Raw genomic sequence first — 24,779 nt, 5'->3', positions numbered from 1 at the left:
TAGGGGAGCATGCTGGTTAGTGCATCTCAGGAGCCGAATTCAGTGGGAGGAACACTAGTAGGGAGGGAAGCTTGAGGAAGGCTCTGTGCGGGGTTGTTGCAGAAGAGGACAGCTATGTGAAGAATGGGAGCATTGAAACTCTGCAAGAAGACCTAGAAAGGATAGTAATATCAAAATTAAGTTATTCATGTGGATAACAATAATAGAATCATAGAAATGTAGGGCTGGAAGGGATCTTGAGATGTATTCAAGACCAGTCCACTCTGCACTGAGGCAGTACCAAGTAAATCTAGACCATCCCTGTCAGGTGTTTTGTCGAGGCAGCTCTTGAGAACCTTCAGTCATGGGCATTCCACAGTCTTCCTTGGAAGGCTATTCCAGTGTTTATCCTTTATCGTTGCAAGTTTTTCCTAATATCTAACCTAAATCTCCTTTGCTGTAGATTAAGCCCATTACTACTTGTCCTACCTTTAGAGAACAATTGATCATCATCCTCTTTAGAACGGCTCTTAACATGTTTGAAGAGGTCATCAGGTCCCCCATCAGTCCTCTTTTCTCAAGACTAAACATGTCCAGTTTTTTTAACCTTTCCATCTTGTATTGCTCTTCTCTGGATTCTCTCCAATTTGCCCACATCTCTCGTAAACATTCTTTTCAACACTGATTTTCTATATAGATTTACTTTCACCATATAACCAGTGAATACATCAAATTTCTCTGCATCACACTTATGCATAAATCTTAATTCTGAGCACCATACTTCCAGATACAAATAGCTGATTATAGGTATTTTTTCTGTGAATATGTCTATAGAGAATATATTTATCCAGTTTGCTTGGAGTTAAGATTGGTGTAAAAGAACTTTGTATGCATTGTGATCAGTGGAGTTTTTCGGGTGAAGAGTGAGTGCGTTCAGATATGATATTTGGGTGTTAAGGCATGTGGAGGCTGCCTTAACTAGTGACTTCCTGAAGTTTTAGTGGTTGTGTTGTACTGATACTCTTTCAATAAGAGAACTCAATTTCTTTAAAAATGTAAATGTAAAAAATTTTCAGTCTCCTGCATGAGAGTGCAACAGAGATGCCTCGATGCAGAATTTAGTTCCCTGGTTGTAGGATACAGAGGGCCTTGGCTATGGGATAGAACTCTAGCAGCACAGGTGTGAACCTATTGTGCAGGATTTTCTTGCATGGAAAGTTTGAGTGGGGAGAGGGGTGGTTGTGGGAAAATATAGGGCTCTTGCCATTTTGCTTTGAATTCACACCACACGCTGTTGCTGCAGACTTCCATATAGGCATGTGGTATTATGTTACAAAACCGTTTCCCATCTTGGTTCTCATTCTCTCCCTCAGGTGTCCTGGGCCTTCCATATTTTCTATCTTTCTCCTTGTAAGTCTCTTTTTCTTATGTTCCTTCCTTCCTTACCAGTTCTTTTTACTTCCAAGTATTTAATCTTTGGCTGTATTTATTCTCACTCTTATTTTGGTACCCTTTGGCCTTGCAGTCTGTTGCATAGGCATACTCCTGTGATCATTCATGCATATTGCTTTAGAAGTCATAAGTGCCAAACGGATGATTCTGCAGCCAAGAATGAACACTAGATAAATTAAGAGTTATAGTACAACTAACATAGTTCTGTGTATTGCTTGGTTTTCTGCAAGTTAAATTGCTAGTGTCATGTACTAACTAGTTTTTCCTCTTGTGCTTCTTTTTTTGGTGTCAGTCTTTCTGATGCAGCAGAAAAACCACTGAGAAGTTTATAATAATTTGAAGCATACTATCACCTTTCCTTTTAGTTAGTAAGCTTTCTATGTTACCAATATATTTCCAACAACTGCCCCATCCACCTTTTCCCTGCAAAATAATACCCCAAGCAGAGCTTCTTATAACTGCAGCAGGGAGTAGAGCTGAAGGCTCCCTAAAGTCTGCTGAACACTTTGCTTTTGGAAATCTAATGTGGGAGGCGTTTTGATATTGGTGGTTCCTGCCAGTACAGAACTCTAAAGTAGAGATTAATTGTGCTATTAATAGGCTTTGTTCATAAGGGTTATTGACACAGTCTGAGGTGAACAGGGCTACCTTTGCTGTAAATGAATCATTTTTCTTTCCTAGTGTCATAAAAATTACCTTTTGTGGGTGGTTTGGTGGGTCCCTTTAAAGAAATAACAGTGCCATCTGTGGATTGGAAAGACTAGTGTCTGTGCCTGGCTACTATGATTGGTCTTCAGATATTTATACTAATAGCTGGATTGCTTTTATTTATAGAATAACTTAAGTAGTGGGGTTTCTCTTTCAGTTTAAATCTTATCTGTTTCTGTGTGTTACCTGGGGTGTACCGATGTGTAGAAAGAATAGTAAATATGGCAGGCGACCAGCTTGGCTTAACAGTGAAATCCTTGCTGATCTTGAACATAAAAAAGAAGCTTCCAAGAAGTGGAAGATTAGACAAATGACCAGGGAAGAGTAAAAAAAATATTGCTCGGACATGCAGGAGTGAAATCAGGAAGGCCAAATCACACCTGGAGTTGCAGCTAGCAAGAGATGTTAAGAGTAACAAGAAGGGTTTCTTCAGATATGTTAGCAACAAGAAGCAAGTCAAGGAAAGTGTGGGCACCTTACTGAATGAGGGAGGCAACCTAGTGACAGAGGATGTGGAAAAAGCTAATGTACTCAATGCTTTTTTTTGCCTCTGTCTTCACAAACACGGTCAGCTCCCAGACTACTGCACTGGGCAGCACAGCATGGGGAGGAAGTGACCAGCCCTCTGTGGAGAAAGAAGTGGTTTGGGACTATTTAGAAAAGTTGGACGAACACAAGTCCATGGGGCCGGATGCGCTGCATCTGAGAGTGCTAAAGGAGTTGGCGGATGCGATTGCAGAGCCATTGGCCATTATCTTTGAAAACTCATGGCGATCCGGGGAAGTCTCAGATGACTGGAAAAAGGCTAATGTAGTGCCCATCTTTAAAAAAGGGAAGGAGGAAGATCCTGGGAACTACAGGCCAGTCAGCCTCACCTCAGTCCCTGGAAAAATCATGGAGCAGGTCCTCAAGGAATCAATTCTGAAGCACTTAGAGGAGAGGAAAGTGATTAGGAACAGTCAGCATGGATTCACCAAGGTCAAGTCATGCCTGACTAATCTAATTGCCTTCTATGACAAGATAACTGGCTCTGTGGATGAGGGGAAAGCGGTGGACATGTTGTTCCTTGACTTTAGTAAAGCTTTTGACACGGTCTCCCACAGTATTCTTGCCAGCAAGTTAAAGAAGTATGGGCTGGATGAATGGACTAGAAGGTGGATAGAAAGCTGGCTAGATTGTTGGGCTCAACGGGTAGTGATCAATGGCTCCATGTCTAGTTGGCAGCCGGTATCAAGTGGAGTGCCCCAAGGGTCGGTCCTCTGGCCGATTTTGTTCAATATCTTCATTAACGTTCTGGAGGATGGTATGGATTGCACCCTGAGCAAGTTTGCAGATGACACTAAACTGGAAGGAGAGGTAGATAAATTGGAGGATTGGGCCAGAAGAAATCTGATGAGGTTCAACAAGGACAAGTACAGAGTCCTGCACTTAGGACGGAAGAACCCCATGCACCGCTACAGACTAGGGACCAAATGGCTCGGCAGCAGTTCTGCAGAAAAGGACCTAGGGGTTACAGTGGACGAGAATCTGGATATGAGTCAACAGTGTGCCCTTGTTGCCAAGAAGGCTAATGGCATTTTGGGATGTATAAGTAGGGGCATAGCAAGCAGATCGAGGGACGTGATCGTTCCCCTCTATTCAACATTGGTGAGGCCTCATCTGGAGTACTGTGTCCAATTGGGCCCCACACTAACATAAGGATGTGGAAAAATTGGAAAGAGTCCAGTGAAGGGCAACAAAAATGATTAGGGGTCTGGAACGCATGACTTATGAGGAGAGGCTGAGGGAACTGGGATTGTTTAGTCTGCAGAAGAGAAGAATGAGGGGGGATTTGATAGCTGCTTTCAACTACCTGTTGAAAGGTATGCTATAACTATATACATTTTAAGCAATTATATCACTTAATATTTTCAGATTCTTATTAAATAATTCTACACTTTAAGTGTCTTAGAAAATGGTGACTGTTGCTTATTTACTAATAATTTAACATTTTTGGTCATGATTTGTGCCCAGCTGCATTGAGATGGTAACTGGAATTTAATTAAACATACCAACCACCATTTAAAATGCATTTTTATTAAACAAAACAAGCCCTTAATATGTCATGTGACCTATTATGCTACGTTTCTAAATCTTAACCTGAAAAGTTAGATGTTTCCCCCCTATTCTTTATATAGAAAAGCTGCCTTTAACTCACAGTTTTTGATAGGGACTCATGGATTCAGCATATTTATTTAAATATTTTAAGATATTATCATTTTAAATAAACTCCATTTAAAAAAAAACACATTGGTTTATGTTCACCCTGCTTGCAACAAATGAAGCCTTATTGTTAACATTCCTAACATGCAGTCAGATGCTTTCGCAGCTCTATCCTCTGTCCACTGTAACTGTTAAAAGGAGAGTTTGCATTGTTGTAGCTTGGTATCTAGTTTTTCTGTCAGTTCTTTCATTTTTAACTTTGTCTGGCTAGAACTTTTGCACCATCATACTTTTAAATGTGATATGTGAAAGAGGGTTGGGGAGAGGGGAAGGCTTGTGCATCTTTGTCGTAGGATGTCTCACAGAAAGAGTTCCTGCTTTTAAAAAAACCAAGAAAACCCACAATGCTCGAATACAAGTTCTTAACTCATTTTTTTCATCAGGTTTTGCTTATATGATCCACAGACAATTAGGCGCTCTCTGAGCCTTAAACTGAAGGGATAGAAGTGTTGGTGTGGTAGCTAGACCTATTCTTCCAGCTGTTTGTCAAATGAGTCTGGGCACAAATGAAATATCTTTTTAAAGAGCTTGAACAAAATGTTCATCCTTTCTCAATCAGGTTTTACTTCCTAGTTAGTTGGTTGACAGGTTTTACTACTTCTGTCAACCATGGTTTTCCAGGATAAACTGAATGAAAAAGACCTGGATTTCTAATATGAGAAATAAGAAGGAAAAGACCACCTAGGCGATGTTTACATTCTGTGTGTGGGTATATAACAGCCAAATTTTTTCAGATTACATTTAATGTTGCAGGAAGGGGTTGCATTAGTGTTGAAAATAGCTTTCTTACTCTGGAAACAAAGTATTGCTTCCTTAGTGTTTCTAACCCTTGTCTATCTGAGTAGAAAGAGACTTGGACCAAGGACAACATCTGAATGTCTTGAATGGCATTCCAGAGCTAGCTAGTAAGTCCCATTTAGTCACATAACACAGGCATTTTCCCCTTAAAGCCCCACTTAAAGATGGTATGAAACAAGAAATTGATGTGCAATCTGCACACTCTAAAAAGTTTGATTAATTTCAAACTTCTTATGGGCAAAAGCTTTCATATGCTGTGCATCAGAAAATTAGTTATTCTATGGTTACTTCCTTGAGGAGATACCATCAACTTGAAATCTCGTCAGTTTTAAAGAGCTAAAAGTAGTCTCTGGTAATACATGCACTCCTGTCAATTTCAGTAGTCTTTCAATCAATTTACAATTTTTAAATGCTTTTCTCTTTCCTGTTTTGGGTGTAAAGACCCCCACAAACAAACCAGGGACACTTACTATTCAGGAAAATGGTGAAGTCAAATGCATGAAGTACATTGTTTTTCCTCTTTCTGAGTATTCCTGGAAAACTTTCATTTGTAGTCATTGGGATATTAACAGTAAAATGGCAGGTCCAAAAAAATAGAAGTGACCTAAGTTGCTGGTGTCCCTTTAATTCACTTGGAGCAGTGCTGGTGTAACTGAAATTGACATATCATGAGAGTTGCTTCAGCAAAATTAATCTCATAAACACTTCCTTTTAGAAACATGAGCAGTGAGTGTATTATGTTGTAGTGATGCAACTTTCTTGTTCTGTTGGTTTATTGTACTCCTCTAGTTTTAAAAACTGGGAGGCTTTGTAAAGTTGCTGTCATTTTACACATTACATTTTACATTTTTTTTTTTTTAACTGGAAAGTCCTTTGAGCAAGAACTGTTCATTTTGGCTGCAGTCAAATGTATAGCTTGTTACCTGTAGCACCTTTAAAGCAGAAGGCACATCTCAGTGGTCATGTTTGTATTTCCCAGACTCTTGGTGAATGGCTGGTTGATGCAGAAAACACTTGTCATCTTGAACCTATGCGTCTTTGTTACCTTGTAAGCCTTTGCTTCAGTTTCAGTGGATGATAGATCATGTTTCCTGTTGACTCTGCTTATCGATGTAGAAATTGGAATTGTATCCCTGTCTTGGGATGCTGGATTTGAAAAAGTACATTACTCTGGTGTATTTCCATTAATTAAGTTGCTCAGTTCATGCATGGCTGAATAGCTTTTTCTTTTTTCTGTTTAATTTAATACTTGCTGACTCAGGGAACAAATCTGTCCAAGATGTCTGTTACATAATCTGAGTTTCAGTCTTCAGGTTTAGGAATCATAATTAATTGCACTGTTAAACAATAATAAAATACCATTTATTTAAATATTTTTAGATGTTTTCTACATTTTCAAATATATTGATTTTAATTGCAACACAGAACACAGTGTACTGTGCTCACTTTATATTTTTATTACAAATGTGCTATAAAAAACAAGATGAAGTGAGCTGTAGCTCACGAAAGCTTATGCTCAAATAAATTTGTTAGTCTCCAAGGTGCCACAAGTCCTCCTTTTCTTTAAGAGAATATTTTACAATTCACCTCATACAAGTACTGTAATACAATCTCCTTATCATGAAAGTTGAACTTACAAATATAGAATTATGTACCAAAAAATTGTTTTGTTTTTGAATGCAATGTAAAACTTTAGAGCCTACAAAACAGAGAAGGGTACATACAATTCTCTCCCAAGAAGTTCAGTCACAAATGTAATGTATTATTTTTTTTAATGAGAAGTCATCAGCATGGAAGCATGTCCTCTGGAATGGTGGTTGGAGCATGAAGGGACATATGAATCTTTAACGCATCTGGCACATAAATATCTGGCGACGCTGGCTACAACAGTGCCATGAGAACACCTGTTCTCACTATCAGGTGACATTGTAAACAAGAAGCAGGCAGCGTTATCTCCTGGAAAAAGTAAACAAGTGTGTGTTCTAGCGATTGGCTGAACAAGAAGTGGGACTGAGTGGACTTGTAGGCTCTGAAGTTTTACTTTGTTTTGTTTTTGAGTGCAGTTACATTAAAAACCCCTATATTTGTTAGTTGCACTTTCATGATAAAGAGATTGCATTTCGGTATTGTATGAGGTGAATTGAAAAATAGTTTTTTGTCATTTTTACAGTGCAAATGTTTGTAATAATATAAAATGAACACTGTACACTTTGTATTCTGTGTTGCAATTGAAATAAATATATTTGAAAATGTAGAATAACATCCAAAAATATTTAATTTCAGTTGGTTTAAAAAGAGAGATATGAGTGTGAAATTATTTCACAACATTTTGGGCTAGGAAAACATGTTTTGCTTTTTACCTTGTCACTTTTGATTTATAAGTGTACATCTTGTTTTAAAAATGGCTTAAACTTTGCTTTTCCTAGTGGAATTCTATACCTACCAACCTCTGCAGAATCCTAGACTTCTATTTAAAAAACAAAACAACCTCCTTCCCCCTAACTTTCTAGCTTTTACAAAGATACGCCCTTCCAAACATCAACAAAGTGTAACACTGCTGCAGTGCTGTCATTGTGTGTCTGCAGCCAAAATATTATATAGAATCTTATTGAAAAAAGATTGAGATAAATATGCTTGAACATCATTTATGGATTTCATGAATCTGAATTGTGATGAACTATGGTTTCTTAATGACTTTAACATGGAACTTCAAGATTCCAGTTGTTGCAAGATGTTGCATCAGAAAAGGAATTCTCATAAAGTATGTGTTTTTTTTGTTTTGTGGAACTAAGTCCATACCAATACTTAATTTTTAAACCAATTTATCTCCTGCCCTCCCTAACAAGACAAGCCGCTGGGATAGGTTTCCTCAGGTCACATGCTTATCACTAGGGATTTTCCTCTTTTCTGACTCAATAGCTTGCAACTGCTTGGAGTCTTATAAGTAGAAGAACTATTGGATAGCTCTTCTGTAGCTGGTTGAGCAGAGATAGGTGCTGTATCTTTACTTACTTTTCAACTTGAAATACTTTCCAGACTGGTGAGTAATGCTTTGATTCCTGTATGCAAGGTTTTGGGGAAATTAATAAACACATTACACTTACATAATTTTGGAACATTTTGTGTTGCAGTTTCTATTTTAATACATTATACTAAGTGGGAGTTTGGAGCAGGAAGCCTTTGAGAATTATATCACTTAGCTTTTTGAAGCTAACTGGACTAACAATTTGCTATTTTTATTTCAGAGTGTACTAACTATAAACAAAAATGATTTTCTAACTAAGATATAACATTAAATCTTTGCAAGCTGATTGTGAGGTAATAGTAGCTGCTTCATAGTTTAGTTTGTGTAACTGAGTTTTTTATTTTTTCCTTTGTATCTGAGTTTTGCCCTGGCAAAAAAAAATCCATTTGCCTGAATCCAGTAAATACTTTAAAAAGTGGTAGGTTATGTCTGTAGTGTATAGAAGTAAAGGTTAGGTGTCCAGACTATAAGTTAACACTTTAAATAATATCAGGATTGGGGAATGAGAGAACTCTGGTTCATTCTCAGCACCAAAACCAGAGCTGGGAATTAGAAGAAGCCAGCGGGGAAAGAGGTTCCATTGCTAAGTTTCCTGTGCAGAGCCTGGGTGGGGGAGAAGTAAATGTTCCCTGTTCTTTTGTGTACCAGCAAAACTCCTCTTTCTGTCCCCACATCTGTGCTTCTGCACCCGTGCACTCCCCAAATCAGGTACGAAGTGAGGCCTAGTTCAGAGGACCTAAGGAAGTTGGGGAATGTTTGTGTGTGATAGCTCTGAGGCTTTACTCTCCTTTATTTTCTTTGAACTTCCTGAGATCTGGAGGAACAGTAAGTCCTCTGTGAGCCTCTTAAAGCTTACTGTCTTCTGGGCAGCCCATCATGTAAACTGTAGTTTGAATGGGGGCCCACCACCTACTATGAGTTTTAAGAGGATCGCTGGAGGCTAATCCTATGAGCCTTAGGTTTCAGAGTAACAGCCATGTTAATCTGTATTCGCAAAAAGAAAAGGCGTACTTGTGGCACCTTAGAGACTAACCAATTTGTCTCTTTGAGCCTTTCTTGAGCCTTAGGAGGTTTTAGAAACAAACAAGCTTACTGTTGTATATGAGACTGCAGAGTCCTCTAAGCTGTGTAGGAATTTGGGTGATGGAGAGGAAGGAGGGGCCATAATATGTATTCAGAGGCTATAGGGTTTGAGGGGAGGGTCCAAGAGGCTCCCAAAATGTCTCCCAAGGCTTGTTGTGGTGGCTGGAATTGATGGGCTTTGATGCTCCTAGGGCTTATAAATGGAGGCCCACAGGGGGGTTGGAGACCCATGAGACTGGCAGGGGGTGCAGTCTGGGGGCTGTCTAATAAAGTTCAGTAGGAACTGATGTGCTTGCCCATGTACACCTCTTGTGCACCTCCTGAGGTCAGCAGTAGATAGATTCTCCTCCAGTGAACCTTAGGAGATGTATGGGATCGTCGGAAGCTGCCAGGAGAAAGGAGACTGTACCCCCTCAATCTTCTTCTTTCCCTGATCCAGTGTTAAATTTTTACTAAATCCTAAAGAAATCACCAAACACTTCAAAGTTGTGTATGTTTAAGGGTCGAAATTTTAACTGCTATGTTTTTGTAATCAATAAACTCCAAACAGACAACTGTTCAAAAGCCCAGAAGTTCAGATTTAATTAAAATTGTAAGTAATTCAAACACTTTAAAATATGGAAGTACATAAAGTATCCCATCTGCAGTAATGCTGGGCTTTATAGTTTCTCACTTCCCTTGGGTTTTTATGTATTGGTTTTTTTGGCTCAGAGACTAAGGAGTTCGAGAAGATTCCAGTCGTGGATGGCTTAAATTTTGAGCATTTGTGATACTTAGTGTATCAAAGAGTACATCATAGAGCACTGGTTTATAACTGAATTGATGTCTCCACTCTAGACATCATAGCTTTGCATCTGATGATGATCACAAGTTAGCACAGAGAAGTATATGGCCTAATCATGTAAAGACCTGAGGATCCTGTGTGGGGAACTGAGCATTCTCTGTTCCTTTCAGGATTAGGCCCTTTAATGAAGAGTGAGGAATTACCTCCTTCACTGAACAGTTTGCCTAAAGAAAGCGTGTGTGTGAGAGAGAATAAAGGTTGTGATGTTTTAATTTTAACATACTGTAATTTGTTTGAATTTAAGAGCAATGCTGATTTAAAATACGCATAATAGCGTCTATGCTAAGGGAGCAAACGTATTATCGCAGGAGTCTGTAGGACTATGTTCAGCATACTTTCTCAATTCCTTTTTAGTCTGAAAGCTACTGAATTTCCTAGAAGCTCACAACAATTTTGGCAAAGAAGGGAATCTTGAATAGTTAAGAGGTTAATTTTTTCCAAAACTGAATTTGTTTCTTAAGGTTGAGGTCTTTAATTTCCCTATGTGTAGCCCAGATCAACCTGAGCCTGAGAGAGAGCCAGAATTGACCAATGTACATTGCCAAAGAGCCACAGTAATATGTCAGCATCCCCCACCCCCCCGCTACCAGCGCCTCCCACCCACTGGAAGCACTGTTGATCAGCACCTCCCCTTCCCTCCCCACATCTCCCGATCAGTTGTTTTGTTGCATGCTGGAGGCTCTGGGGGAGAGAGGAGACAGGAAGAGCGAGGGCACAGCAGGCTCAGGGGAGGGAGTAGGAAGGGGTGGAGTGGGGCCAGGACCTGTGGCAGAGCCAGGGATTGAGCAGTGAGCACCTCCCGGCACATTGGAAAGTTGGCGCCTGTAGCTCCAGCGCCAGAGTCAGTACCTAAACAAGGAGCCGCATGTTAACTTCTGAAGAGCCGCATGTGGCTCCAGAGCCACAGGTTGGCCACCCCTGGTGTAGCCAAACTGTGAAGGCATAGTAAAGAGAAATTCATGGACCAGCACAGAAGTTCTAAATTTACAGATTGCAGTTCCCAAGAGGGTTGCGAGCAAATGTCTGGAGGGCCAGGCTCACTTCCCCTGTCAAAAATACCAAGTGAGAAACAATAGTCATTTCTTATTATGCCTCTTTAGACAACTGTCTCAAAGAATTCTGGGATGCGTCAACTGGTTGAGTGTGGGCTCATATGAAAGGAAAGATTGGGAGCCCTTTCTGTATTTTCTGTGCTCCCGCCTTTTACTCTCTGTCAGAAACGTTCTCTGTCAGACCTATTTCAATCAGCCAGCACTACTTCTGTTTCTCTGTATAAATTTAATACCACTGTGCCACTCTGTACCTCAGGTAGCACCCTGGGATACCCATGTTCACCACTGTCATATAATTATGATAGTTTTGTACAAAGTATGCACTGTGAGGTATCATTTTGAAAGTCTTGATCAGTTCAACGTTAATATCCAGTTGGATATTATGTGCTATCACTGTATGTCAAGGTATGAAGTTTTTGCAGTGTGTGTTGTTAAAATATGTAGTGAGGTTGGGAGACGCCCACAGTCAACCTTTCTGTCCAGCAAAGGACCAGCCAGATGTGCTGATGGCCCATTATAGGGAATCCACTCTCTCAACGCCCATCCCAGAAACTTCACAGTGAGAGTACGTATACAATGGAGACTTGAGCAATGGGGACTGCCTGATCCAGGAGCGTTAGAAGCTCCCTAAAAGTGTGTGTGTGTGTGTGGGGGGGTCCAACAGGTGCCTGAACTGTAGCTCCGCCCTCACACCATCCCTTCTCTCTGGGTTCCTGCCCGTCATTACTTGTCCTAATGGCCAGCAAAAAGTGGGAGGGCCTTGGCTCCCCTGTTCCAACGCTACTTTCCTCATCCCCATGTCACAGCAAAAGATCTTTCCAGCAAGCTGGAAGAAAATATAAGACTGGAAGTGACATCATCACTTGGTCTCTCTTCTCCCCCTCCCCCTCCGCCCCAACTCAACACCTGGAGAAACATCTGGAAGACAGACTTTGAACAGGGGAAGGGGGTCCCAGGCTGGAAAAAGGGTCCTACCCTGTGTATTGAGGAACTATACTGTCTGTCAGGGTGAGACACTGCTTGATTCAAATCCTGTTTCGTTTGTAGAACTTGGGCTGCACATTTTATTTTCTTAAGTAACCAGCATTGATCTCTACGCCTGCTACTTATAATCACTTAAAATCTATCTTTATATAGTTTTGTTCATTGTCTTAACGTCCTCATGATTTCTTAGAAAAGCCTGAAAACTTGGCTGAAACACCCGGTGGCAAACAAAAAGGACTCATACTGTATTTTTAAAATCTCATAATTTGATGGGTTTTAGTGTGTGTGTTTTTTTTAAATGATTGAGCTTAGCAATAGTAATACTTGGCAATTATTAATTCAGACATTTGCTGCTGTCTTGGAAAATCTGAATTTCAAAGAAGTGCATATTCTTTTGTGATATTTCTTTAGATACAGAGTCAGACACTTTGTGGATCAGATTTCAGCAGTATTCATGAATCCATCAAATAGCAGGGAGACATTTCAGAATGTAATTGTGAGATAGTTGCATTTGGAACTGATATGTGAGGGAGATGTATGTGGTACTGATGGCAAATTCTGCCTCTTCAGGTAAAGATTCTGACGGCTAGAAGAGGCATGAGTAGCAGATTAGACATGAACTTGCAAAGTAATACACTGCCAAAAAGAGAAAATGGTAAGCTAAGGGAGTCTTGAGTTGAATACCCAAATGCTTCAGGTCATGGAGCAGGAAATTAAGGTAATAGTATTTCCTCTCTCTGAGGCTCTGGAGTAACTGCACATAGAACATTCATTTCTGGACGTGATACTTTTTAGAAAGGTCTCCCTCAAACTTGTCAATAGAAGAAATGAACAAAAATAATTATTGTGGCTGGAGGGGTGGAGTTTAAAGACCAGAAGAACTAAATTTGTATGGTTACAGAAAGGTACCCAGAATTTAGAGGAATTATTTAGAGTGGCACAAGAGGTAATGGGATTGAATTAGGAGGCAAGTTTAAGACCCATATCAAGAAAAAAATTCATGACTGTATGAATCGTTAGAGTGGGAATAATTCTCGAAGTGTTGGAAACCTCTTTGATTGGGACTCCCAAAATTAGGCTGAGCAAAACACTGTAGAATATGGTATAGGGAACTGCGTGGCACTGGCAGAAAGATGGGCTATATGATTTAAAGGGCCTTTTCTTCCTGTGACTTCTGATTTGAGTAAGGATGAACCTGTGGACATATCTTGAAGGAAAGCATGCTATGTCAGAAATTCTCAAACTGGGGGGCATCCAAGGGTTCATGGAATGTATTCTGGAGGGCATGAGAAGCTTTAGGAGGTTTTAAAAAAAGATTTTAAAGAACTTGCTGGGGGGCTAAAGAACTGCAGCGGCGGCTGCTGGCTGGATGCCCAGGTCTGTGTCTGAAGGCAGTGCTGCTGCTGGCAGAAGTGGAGAAGTAAGGGTGGCATGGTATAGTGTTGTCGCCCTTACTACTTCACTGATAGTAGCACTGCCTTCAGAGCTGGGGGACACAGAAGGGGGGCATGATCAAATAAGTTTGAGAACCGCTGACTTATGTTATGCTTTGGTGATGTAAATGCTAAAGGAGAAACTTTATCACTTGTATCTGCGTCCTACAAATTTTTTTTCCTTCATGGTAACTAGTGTCTATAGCTTTGGGTAGGCTTTCTTTTGAATTTGTTAGAAATTAGTTTTGGAATTTGGTTATTATACATAATTTTTACAGAGTTTGTTTCTTTAAAAAACTACGGTCATATGAACATGCATGATACAGATCCCCCCCACTCTTCTGTGATATTTTGTGTGTGTGTATACATATATCCTCAGGAGGGGAGAAGAGAATTGAAGTTACTATGGTTTGGGATTGCTAAACTCAATCTTCACATTTTGACAGTGCACAATGATACTGGTTGGGATGCAGTGACTTTGCATTGTAGCACAGGCCTGATATGTACATTTAGGGAAATTTTAGTTGACTTGTGGAACTGCATTACAAAACCGTTCCCATATCGTTTAATTTTAAGATGGATGGGAGCCTAAATGTCTTCTTTTAAATTTACTGTGAGATGAAAAATACATAAAATTTAAGCTTCATTCTGAAGTGTCTGTGGAAATTGTTAAATGTACTCATGTTGGTAACTTAAACTCCTTTAGGTAACTTCCTTTTTAATTTGAGCTTCTAGTAAAGCTATTTTATCTTTGTTTAGTGCCAAAGATGATATTGACCTTGATGCTCTTGCTGCTGAAATAGAGGGAGCAGGTGCTGCCAAGGAGCAGGAACCACAAAAATCTAAAGGCAAAAAGAAAAAAGAAAAGAAGAAACAAGAATTTGAGTAAATCATTTTGTCCCTTTCATTATTGTATTCAATTACAAATAAACACATACTTACGTGATTTTAACTTTTTCTTTAGTGAAGATGATATCCTAAAGGAGCTGGAAGAACTGTCTGTAGAGGTACAAGGAGGGAAGGTTGACAGAGAACCTGCTTCAGCAAAGGTGAAAGTTGAGGGGTTATTGACAAATAGCGTTTTGAAAAGGGCAGTTTTTGGGTACTCAAATCCTTTACTCGCAGATTACATAAGTTTTGGTGCTGCTGTATAGTAGGAAGACCTAAATGAAAATTGACTAATATTTAAAAGTAATGATTGCTTTTAACTACTCTTCTGCGTTAGAGGCAAACAATGATAACTTTTAGCTTAAACCACTTTTGCACCCAGATAAGCATTAGAAAAATGTGATGGAATAAGTAGAGCATTCTTTATTGTGGGCTGTCTTTAGTTACTTCAGGTATCCCTTCACTACTACTCAAACTCTATCCTCAATAAGAGGAGTCGTATATAATTGCCGAATTTTGCAGTTGAAAACATTTAATTTTCCATGAAAAAATTAAACATGTTTGTTTGATTACCAGCCAGAGAATGACGACCAAGAAATCGGCTTCTCAAAACAAGACAAAAAAAAGAGAGGGAAGAGTAAAAAAATCAGTTTTGACGATGATGACAGTGAAGAAATGGAGGGTAAGGATACAAAATCTAAAAAGACTCAGAAACCAAAAACTGAAACTCACTCTGGCAGCGATAACGATGATTGTGAGATATTGCTTAAAAAAGGCAAAGGAAGAACTGAAAAATCAAATAAAAATCTGGACCTTTCAGAAGAGGATGAAGCTAACATTAAGAAAAGTAAAGAGAGTACACGAGCAGTGTCCTCTGCTGAGAGTGCTGATGAATCAGACGATTTCTCCCAATCTAAAAAGGGTCAAAAGAAAAATCAAAAGGGAAAGCCTGCTCCTAATGCTGAAAGTGGGGATGAGGAAGAGGAGCCTTCATTCAAAATAAAAACAGTGGCTCAGAAGAAGGCAGAAAAAAAAGAGCGTGAGAGAAAAAAACGTGAGGAGGAAAAAGCCAAACTGAAAAAACAGAAGGAAAAAGAAGAGTTGGAAGCTGGTAAAGAACAGGTAAAGCAGAAGGAGATTCCAAAGAGAGCTGAAGAGGCAGCTTCTCCTGAAGCTATTCCAGCTGCTGCAGCAGGGGAAAAGGGAGAGGCTCCCACAGTGGCAGAAGGTTGGTAATTTTAGGAGAGTAATATTCGATGCAATCAGACTCTTTTTTTCTCTTTAATAATTAGTGAGATAAACCAGTGATTGTGATTGCAGCGTTTTCCAAAGTCAATAATATTAAAGATATTTAATAGCTATATATATATTTTATTTTATTGTATGTGGTTCACCCATGGGCATTTTTCCTGGTCTGTACGTTGTCCAGGTATATGGAAAGCAAGTGCCACATGGTGAATTCTCACTGCGCTATATATTTATAGCTCTGTAGTGCAAACATAATTTTTCACTGCTTGATTCTTAGACATCTATTACATGAACACTTCAGAGTCTTATCGCTATGATTTAAGAGTCAATTTTTTTCTTTTTCAGTATGAAATCAGAATCAGCAATGTTTCTCAGATCTGGAATTAAGCAAAACATAGTATTTTAAATACTAAACTATCTGGAGTCTTTTTAAATTGAATTTCTGACACCCCTGAATATCTGTCTTTTTCTTATGTAGCTGATGATGAGGGGGACAAAAAGAAAAAAGACAAGAAGAAAAAGAAGGTTGAGAAAGAAGAGAAAGAGAAGAAAAAAGGTCCCAGTAAAGCTACAGTTAAAGCTATGCAAGAAGCCTTGGCTAGGATGAAAGAGGAGGAAGAAAGGGCAAAGAGAGAGGAGGAAGAGCGCTTAAAACGACTTGAGGAGCTAGAAGCTAAGCGTAAAGAGGAGGTACTGCATGTGTTCAGATGGGTGAGGGTTAGGGAAGTGGTGCACCCCCACTCAGTCTGTTGCAGGATTAGGCCCTTACTATATATACAGTGAAAACTCACTGAAAGTAGTGGAAGGTCCCCCTTCTTGTCAGCTATAAATTGTAATAAATCCTTGTAGTTTGATAACTAATGCCATAAATCACAAAAATGCATAGTGATATTTTTCTGTATCATTGTTTACTTTCATAGGAACGATTGGAACAAGAAAGAAAAGAAAGGAAGAAGCAAAAAGAGAAAGAGAGAAAAGAGCGTTTGAAAAAGGAGGGAAAGCTTTTAACTAAATCCCAGCGAGAAGCTAGAGCCAGAGCAGAGGCTACTCTTAAACTACTCCAAGCTCAAGGTAAGTAGTTTTGTAAAATCTAAGCTCTTTTTGTGCACTTACTGCTCAAGGAAAACTTTGCAGATTCTTTCTTCTGTTATCTAGTTGCTTCAAGCAGAATATACCCAAAAATGTCATGTGAAAATTAGTGTGTTTCTGTGGCCAAGGAAAGCAATATTTTTATTTCAGATTTATTAATAGTTAAAATTAAGATTCTGTCATGGGTATTTTTAGTAAAACTCAGCGACCGGTTGTGGAATTCATGGAAGCCCACAATCTTTCCCTGATTTACCAAAAATGCCCTGGGGTGGGGGTACCACAAACAGAGCACTGCCGAGGCTTGCAGCTTCTCCAGCTCCTCCATTGCTCCTGCAGCAGAGACCGACTACTGCTGCTTCAGCCCTGGGGTGGGGGTTGACCCAACCCTGGCTGCTGCTCCAGCTGGCCCGGGGCTGGCTGTGGGCCAGTTGTTTGGGTGGCCTCCCATCTCCACTGGCTGCGGCTCCCTGGGGCTGGCTGCAGCAGGCAGTGTTCCTGGAAGAAGTCATGGAGGTCGCGGAAAGTCATGGAATCTGTGATCTCTGTGAGAGAATCATATCCTTAACAATAGTTATCAGAGTAGCTCTGTGCTTATAGAGTTATTAAATATAACCATAAAACCTGAAGGGAAAATTGGCTAATATATTATATTTGCCACCTTAATCTATGTATCAGTTTCCACCAAAAATAAATGCCTATGAAGAATTACTACTTGGACATCCCAATCTCATAAGGCCAGAAAAATTAGATGAGTCTTGCAGTATGTATTGAAAGTAAGTAATTTTGGTTCCTGGCAGAGTAAAGTAGGAAGTGAATTCCAGAGGCGAGGTCTTGGGTCTCTTGCCTTTTAAATCTGGAAGAAACTAGCTTGAGTGCCTCCACTGAGCATAACTATGTGCTATCTTGGTGAAAGAGAGGTGCTCTCAAATAGTCAGGATCCAAACTGTTTAGGCACTCTGACAAAAGTTGTTGGAATTTTTTTAAATAAAAAAACCTCATTAAGGCCCATGGTTTCTGTACATTTACTGCTGTAGTTTATAACTAGCTTTCTCTGGAATCCTGCTGATTCATTGCAAAATTATACACCTCTGTGTAATCTTGTCAGATCTCAAACTTTGCAGGTCTTGGTCTTGGTGGTAATTGTGTGGAAGGTATTTAAGAGGAACCTAGGGTGTTGGAGCAAATACTTTTGGTATTTCAGTGGCAATCCTTCCCTCTTGCACTAGGTCAACTTTCTACTCTCATGCTAGAAAGTTATTTTAAAGCAAATGAGGGAGGAGTGCCACTGGAGGTCCCATCTTTCTGATGAGGTAGAAAATGAAGGCACTGATCTTCATTTTTTACTTGGCACACAATTATGTAACTTCAGAAGCACAATACTTTTACCAGCAGGCAAAATACTACCTATTTAGCCTTCTTTAAAAGCTTAAGAAAAGAGAGATGGCAGGTAAGAAGCCTAAAGACCCTAAAACAAGGTTTGCTGTCAGGCCACTTGGAAGTGAATTCCAGAATAGAGGATCCTTTACTGATGATACCTTATCGCTGCTAAATTTTAAATGTATATGTTTGTGGGACCAAATGTAAACCTCAGTCAAAAGTTTCAAACCCGGGTACCTAATGTTCAATGCCTAAGCATAAGTGGCCTGACCCCTTTTTTCCAGAGGTTGAGCCCCCACAAATGCCTCATGAAGATGCATGTTGTTGGCATTTTCTTGCAAATCGGGCCACTTAAGTGTCTGAATATGCACTTAGCCTAAGTTTGTGCAGTTATGGAAAACTTTGGTCTTTAATTTAAACCACATCTTATCTTTCTTTTAGTTTGCCAACTTGGTCACTACAGGTGACCAAGGTTAGTTCTGTTCATTGTCTTCCTTGAATGGTTCTAATTCTCATTTTGCAGGTGTTGAAGTGCCATCAAAAGATTCTGTGCCAAAGAAGAGGCCAATTTATGAAGACAAGAAGAAAAAGAAGCAACAGCAACAGGAAAACAAAGAAGGTGAGTGTATTTTACTTCAGCAAAAAATTCTTCATATAATAGAATAAACTGATTTATGTGAGAACCTGGATTTATGCAGGAAATAGCCCAGCTTAATTGTCATGCACATTGTGTAAAGAGTTGTCACTTTGGATGGGCTATCACCAGCAGGAGAGTGAATTTGTGTGGGGGGGTGGAGGGTGAGAAAACCTGGATTTGTGCTGGAAATCACTTTAGATAAGCTATTACCAGCAGGACAGTGGGGTGGGAATAGGTATTGTTTCATATTCTCTGTGTATATATAAAGCCTGCTGCAGTTTCCACGATATGCATCTGAAGAAGTGAGCTGTAGCTCACGAAAGCTTATGCTCTAATAAATTGGTTAGTCTCTAAGGTGCCACAAGTCCTCCTTTTCTTTTTGCGAATACAGACTAACACGGCTGTTACTCTGAAACCTGACTTTTCATAGTTTCTTTTTTGCTATTACTCTTGATCATTCACCTTAATACAGCTTCATTTTCTTGTTCACTAACAATATAGGTAACAAAAAGGTGTATTGCAAAGCAACAAAAGGCTCATGTCCTCCATATACATCATGAAGGCTCAGTAGATGGTGGCATGGTGTTATGGCTTGAGGTTTTTTAACTTTTTAAACATCAGGGATTATAGTGTTCTAAACTTACTGATATTTCTGAAGTGAAAAAGCAGTAAAGCTTTATCCTAAAAAAATAAGACTATTTGATTTTTGTGCCCTTTTATCAATGAACCTGTAAAGCAGGGATCTCAAACTCAAATCACCAAGAGCCACATGAGGACTAGTACATTGGCCTGAGGGCCGCATCACTGAAACCTTTTCATACAACAATACAAAAGTATAGTCAAAAATGAAAAAGAGTAATATAGTATGCTATTAAAAGTCAATGTATTCACTTTTGAAAACCTGTAATGTGGAGAGGGGTTTTAATATAATATGAGCACTCTCAGTAATGCACCTCACTCAAACGACACAACACGCATTTACTTTTAGAATTACTTCGGTTAAAGCCCCCACCCCCACTCCACCCCTTATTGAAGGTGAAAGGGGGTTGATGCCCTCTGTGAGCTTTTTCAAAGACAGTGCTGTATCGATTGTACATTTGATTCCCTTCCCTCCCCCCCCCCCGGACAGACAGACACACACAGAGTCTTTCCAACTAATTGCCATAAAATAAACATAATGAGGGTGGGTGATCACATTCTGAAACATTGGAGTCTGTCAGAGCAGTTGGATATAGATATCTAATGGATTGCATGTAGCTAAGTGTTTGACATTCCTGCTTTACAGTTCTCCTGTGGTTACGATTGTTACAGCTTTTTCAGCATAATATCAATTATATGCCAAAAAGAGTTTTAAGTGAAATATGGATACACCTTTAACATCTATAACATTCTTTTGGTTTTTTTGGTCTTTTCTTTTAATCCTGCTGAACTGTAAGTAGCTCCTTTTCCTTTGTGAGAAGGATCGTACTTTGATAATTGTGAAAGTAACCACCAATTTAAATTACTGTTTAGTAATGATTTATTTTCCCCTTTTTTGGTTGAGGAATGGAGAGAGATCTGAAAACTTATTTGTATTATCACATCTTTCTGCCAATGCAGGTAGCTCTGAGATGAATCTTTATTTTTTTGAATGGGTGGTAATCCTGTTTAGCCAATAATTGACCCAACATCTGTCCACTTTCAAGCCTGTTTATGTTGTTTGAGAAAGCATAGCTTTGGGAGCTGTTTGTTTAACCTTTTAGATCAACAGGTTCATGCATTTTGGTTTGATCTTTCTAAAATATAGTAGTGATTTGTTTTCTTGGTATTAGTTTGACTTTAAAATGGAATCCAGTGGTAAAATGTATCTAACCAAGTAGATAGTATCCCCCTAGGCATTATTCTCAGACAATATAGCAGTGATTTTGTTGATTTCCTTGCAATCTCAGAAACCATGGAGGTGTCTTCCCAAACTGAAGAAGTTGTCGAACCAGTTACACCAGTACAAGAAGAAATTCCTCTTTCAGAACCAGGTTGGTAGTAATATTAAACAATTAATAAAGCATATGTTGCCGGCATAGTCATTTTAAAATATTCTCAATTAGAAACTTCAGAAACCTCTCACCTGCACTACTGGGAGAGTTGGAGTCAGAGGTTTTTTTGATCCTCTCATTGTAAGGAGGACTAGATTCCAAAGGGTTTGTTTTCACAAATGCTGAGCAGTTTGTATGGATTGGCTTGGGAAACTAAACAGCTGTAGGGCAGGAATGTACTCCACTGATGTGCAGAAAACAAAGCTTTTAAGATGTGGCCTTTGTAATGGGAAGTATTAAACTCGTGATTGTCCTTTACTAAGTGATCCACCTTAACATTTGTGATGAGTAATAAGAGTGAGGACAATAAACAAAGAGCTATGCTTCAAGCAGCTTGCTACATTTTTTTAAACTTACTGCTGCAGTACATCCTGGTCCATAGTCCTTGCTATGGAGGACCAGGAATTCTATAACCACTCCACATCTCCCTTTTTTATAATAAAATTTAAAACTGAATTATAAACCAATGTAAATACACACAATTCACAATAAATTTCAAATTCCTTAAAACTATTTATATTACTGTGTCCACCTATGAATTGCATTTCAGTACTCTTGGAGTATTCTAAAGATCAAGTGTTTGAAAGAGTCCGATCAGTCTTCCAGACCATGTTCTCTGATCTTTTGAGTTTGTGCATGGAGTCCCCCTATGGAGGAGACACGCATCCTGACAGAGTAATTGCAGGTCCCAGATCCTTTGTCATGTTGGGCAATATTGAACATGAATCCGATATCTCTGGAGAAGTCTCTTTGGAGTCTCCACCCTTTGGGATCTTAGAGTTTCTGACAAGTTCTGAACAATTCCAAATATCAGGGAGTTTTTGAGCCAAACTTTGTTCCCTGGTCTCAGTTCAGGTAGTTCTTTTTTGTTTTTGTGCCAAACATAAAAATTCAGCAGTAACAAAACTTCAATTTCAGCTTCCTATTTTCAAATTCCTTCAGGTTGGGTCACTTAAGTTTAAGCTGCATTGGTGCCACAGGTAAAGGTGCCCTTAGTCCTTTTCCCATCAGAAGTTCTGTAGGAGAAAGTTCAGATACAAGTTTTGTTGACTCGCCAGGAGTGCTTTATATGGGTCCACTGATTTTTGCAGAAGTTGATTTAACTGCTTTCTCCATCCCCTGTTACTCTGGGGGCTAATGTGGACTACCTGTATGATGATCAAAATCCAAGTCCTCATGCTAGGAAGGCTTCAGAGGTAAATTGAGGCCCATTATCAGACATGAGGACTTCAGGTATTCCCTGTCGTACAGAAGCTGATTTTAGTTTTTGGATGATCTGTGCTGATGAGGTCTGGATAAGTATAGCCAAATCAAACATATATGTATGTCTTTTTCCTGAAAAACAAATCTGTGGTTATCTGCTGCCAAGGTCTGTCATAGGTCTTAGTAGAGAGTAATGGTTCTGGCATGGTGTTTTTTGTTTCATTTTTCCCCTTTTTACGCATCTCGCAGCCATCTACAAAGGTCTGAATTTCCCTGTTCAGACCAGGTCTCTATACAGATGGTTTTGCTTGTGTCCTGCACTTGTTTATACCTTGCTCTCCCCCATGGATTTTGGAGCATCCCTTTCTGAAGTACCATAGTGCTAAGAATACTCTGTCCTTTCAGAAGCAGGCCATTAGCCATGTGTGAAGTTCCTTTACATCCTGCCAATATGGTGTTAGGTCTGTTGGAAGTTGACTCCTTCAAACACCCCCCCCCCCTTTTTTTTTTTTTTGGCAAGTCTCATCCTTCAATGGTTCATCTCTGTTTTGCTAAAGTTGGCTGGCAGGTGCTGGAATTGCTGCCAGAACAAGGTCAATGTAGACTTTGACATCTTTCTCTGAAGCTGTTGTTTCTTCTTCTTCTTGGTGGCTGCTGTAGCCTAGAAGGTGGTTCAAATTAAGAAATAAGAAGTTAGGTGATTTTAGGCCCCAAACATAATTGTTAGAGGAGTATCAGAAATTGAAGTTGTTAGTGTGAGAAGTTAAAGATAAGTTGGAGACAGTGTGTTGTTGGAAAATAAGAGTTAGCAAGGACATGACCCAGGGTTATGTTAATGTTCTGTTTTGGTTATAGCTGGCTTAATATGTAAAGAGCCAGTAAGAAGGTGGTAGAAATACAATTATGGTAAAGGCAGTTTAATGTTAATTAGTAGTATAATGGAATATAAAGGAGCAGTGTTGCTAAATTGCAGGAAAGCTCCAATTTATATTTTTTTAAAAAGGCCCATTAGTTTCCAGGGTTATAAGGCTATACTTCACTCTGTTATCAATAGGTTGATCACCCCATTGATACACTTCATCTTTAATCGTAAGTATAATTGTAGTATTATGTAAGTAATAACTGCATGCCTATTTGCTTAACCATTTTTTCTTTTAATAAAGTTTGATTGTATCATTCAAAGTGACACCTAGTAGTCCTTTACTGAATAAATTTTCTGTAACTGACCTAGAACCTTGAACCTCAAAACTAAATTGAGTTTTATTGCACCATTATCTTTATGCTAAAATGTTCCCAATATTAAGCTGTTAAAGGTTACAAAAGGTTACACTGCTCAGTTTGGGCTCTAGACAGAGTATATGCTGCAGTGCTTTCCCTGGTATGCAGTCAGTGTTGGGGAGACAAATCACATCAGCTGTAGTAGAAATCTTTGAATCAAAGCGGGAAGGTCATCCTGTTGATTTTGAACCCAATAATGTGGGCTGTTTCTACGTTAAAATTCAAGCCAAACAGATATGGACTGAGCTGTTCACAGGCCCAATGGCTGCTAGAGCTTCCTTTTCCACCGGAGCAAGACTATGAACTGCAGTAATAAATCTCAGCTGTTTTCCCCCTTCTTCCTGGCACCTCCTATTAAATTTGGCCCTTTCATATATTCTGTTGTCTGCCCATGAAGACACTTTGAAGTATTTCTTTTCCTCATCAGTGGGAGGTAGAACATATAGGATACCATCAGCAGCACAACCCAAGGCAAATATCAGGGTGTTTACTTGGTATTCTTATGCTTTCTCTGTTAAGCCAAAAGCCATCTGGAATTGTTCCAGTTTCCTGATCTAACAAGGCTAGTGCCTGAGTTGCCAAAATCAAACTTCTTTAACAGAGCCATTTCTGCTATGGACTCCATTGTTGCGCTGAGACAGGGCTTTGCTTCCTTCCTGCTGTAGCTTTCATAGGTCTCTTCCCTGATTTTCCACTTTCTCCATTCACTCATCATTCTGACAGTCTGGGGGTCTTTTCTTTTTTTTACTCCTCCTGGAGAGAGAGTCACCTCGTTCTGACACCATGTGTTGTGAAGAAACAAACACAGAGGCCCGTGCTTGCAGTAGATGGAACTTCCCACTGAGGAAGTTCTCTTACATTTATTAAGCTCCCCACTGCAATACATCCTGGTCCTCTCTGCTAACTGTGGATGACCAGGAGCTCTATAACCACTCCACAATAGATACATGTGCTCTTGAAATTCTTCCAAAATGTCAGTATTCTCCCCAGTAGATCCACCTAAGTGTGCTGCTACTACTTCATTGCTTATGATTGTACAGAAACCTGAGCAGCTGTACTCTTCTGGGAAAAATATTTGTTTCTTATTAAGCCCTTGGTTCTTGAAAAGGAGGTTCGGGTTCAAACAATACATTTGTTTGAAACAGGGCTGGCACTGATAGAAACTTTCAGCTTTGTGAGAGCTTGACTTAAATGTTGTGTGCATTATACATCTGGAATAGAGTAAGTTTCAGAGAGATTTTTTTTTTTCTTCACTGCCCCCTCTCCAATTGTAGACTGAGCTGTATCCCATTCACCACAAAAGAAAAGGGGTGGCTTTTAGGGCTCCAAGACTCTGAAATGTGCTTCTCCTCTTGCTCTGAAATAGT

General features: G+C 39.5%; 1 protein-coding gene across 2 annotated transcripts in view; it reads left to right on the top strand.

The window, feature by feature from the left end:
• The window catches only part of EIF5B (eukaryotic translation initiation factor 5B), a 67,808-nt gene that overhangs the window by 2,176 nt on the left and 40,853 nt on the right, over positions 1 to 24,779 (top strand). For both annotated transcript variants that reach the window (XM_073352308.1, XM_073352304.1), the window contains exons 2-8: positions 14,380 to 14,505; positions 14,585 to 14,669; positions 15,085 to 15,736; positions 16,235 to 16,446; positions 16,677 to 16,827; positions 18,746 to 18,841; positions 20,788 to 20,871. In XM_073352308.1, the coding sequence (XP_073208409.1) occupies positions 14,380 to 14,505; positions 14,585 to 14,669; positions 15,085 to 15,736; positions 16,235 to 16,446; positions 16,677 to 16,827; positions 18,746 to 18,841; positions 20,788 to 20,871 (1,406 nt within the window). The remainder of the gene's footprint in view (positions 1 to 14,379; positions 14,506 to 14,584; positions 14,670 to 15,084; positions 15,737 to 16,234; positions 16,447 to 16,676; positions 16,828 to 18,745; positions 18,842 to 20,787; positions 20,872 to 24,779) is intronic.

The sequence above is a fragment of the Lepidochelys kempii genome, chromosome 1 (genome assembly GCF_965140265.1).
Source record: "Lepidochelys kempii isolate rLepKem1 chromosome 1, rLepKem1.hap2, whole genome shotgun sequence".
NCBI classification, from domain to species: domain Eukaryota; kingdom Metazoa; phylum Chordata; order Testudines; family Cheloniidae; genus Lepidochelys; species Lepidochelys kempii.
The sequence above is the reverse complement of the archived record's forward strand: the minus strand, read 5'-3'. Positions and strand labels throughout refer to the sequence as shown.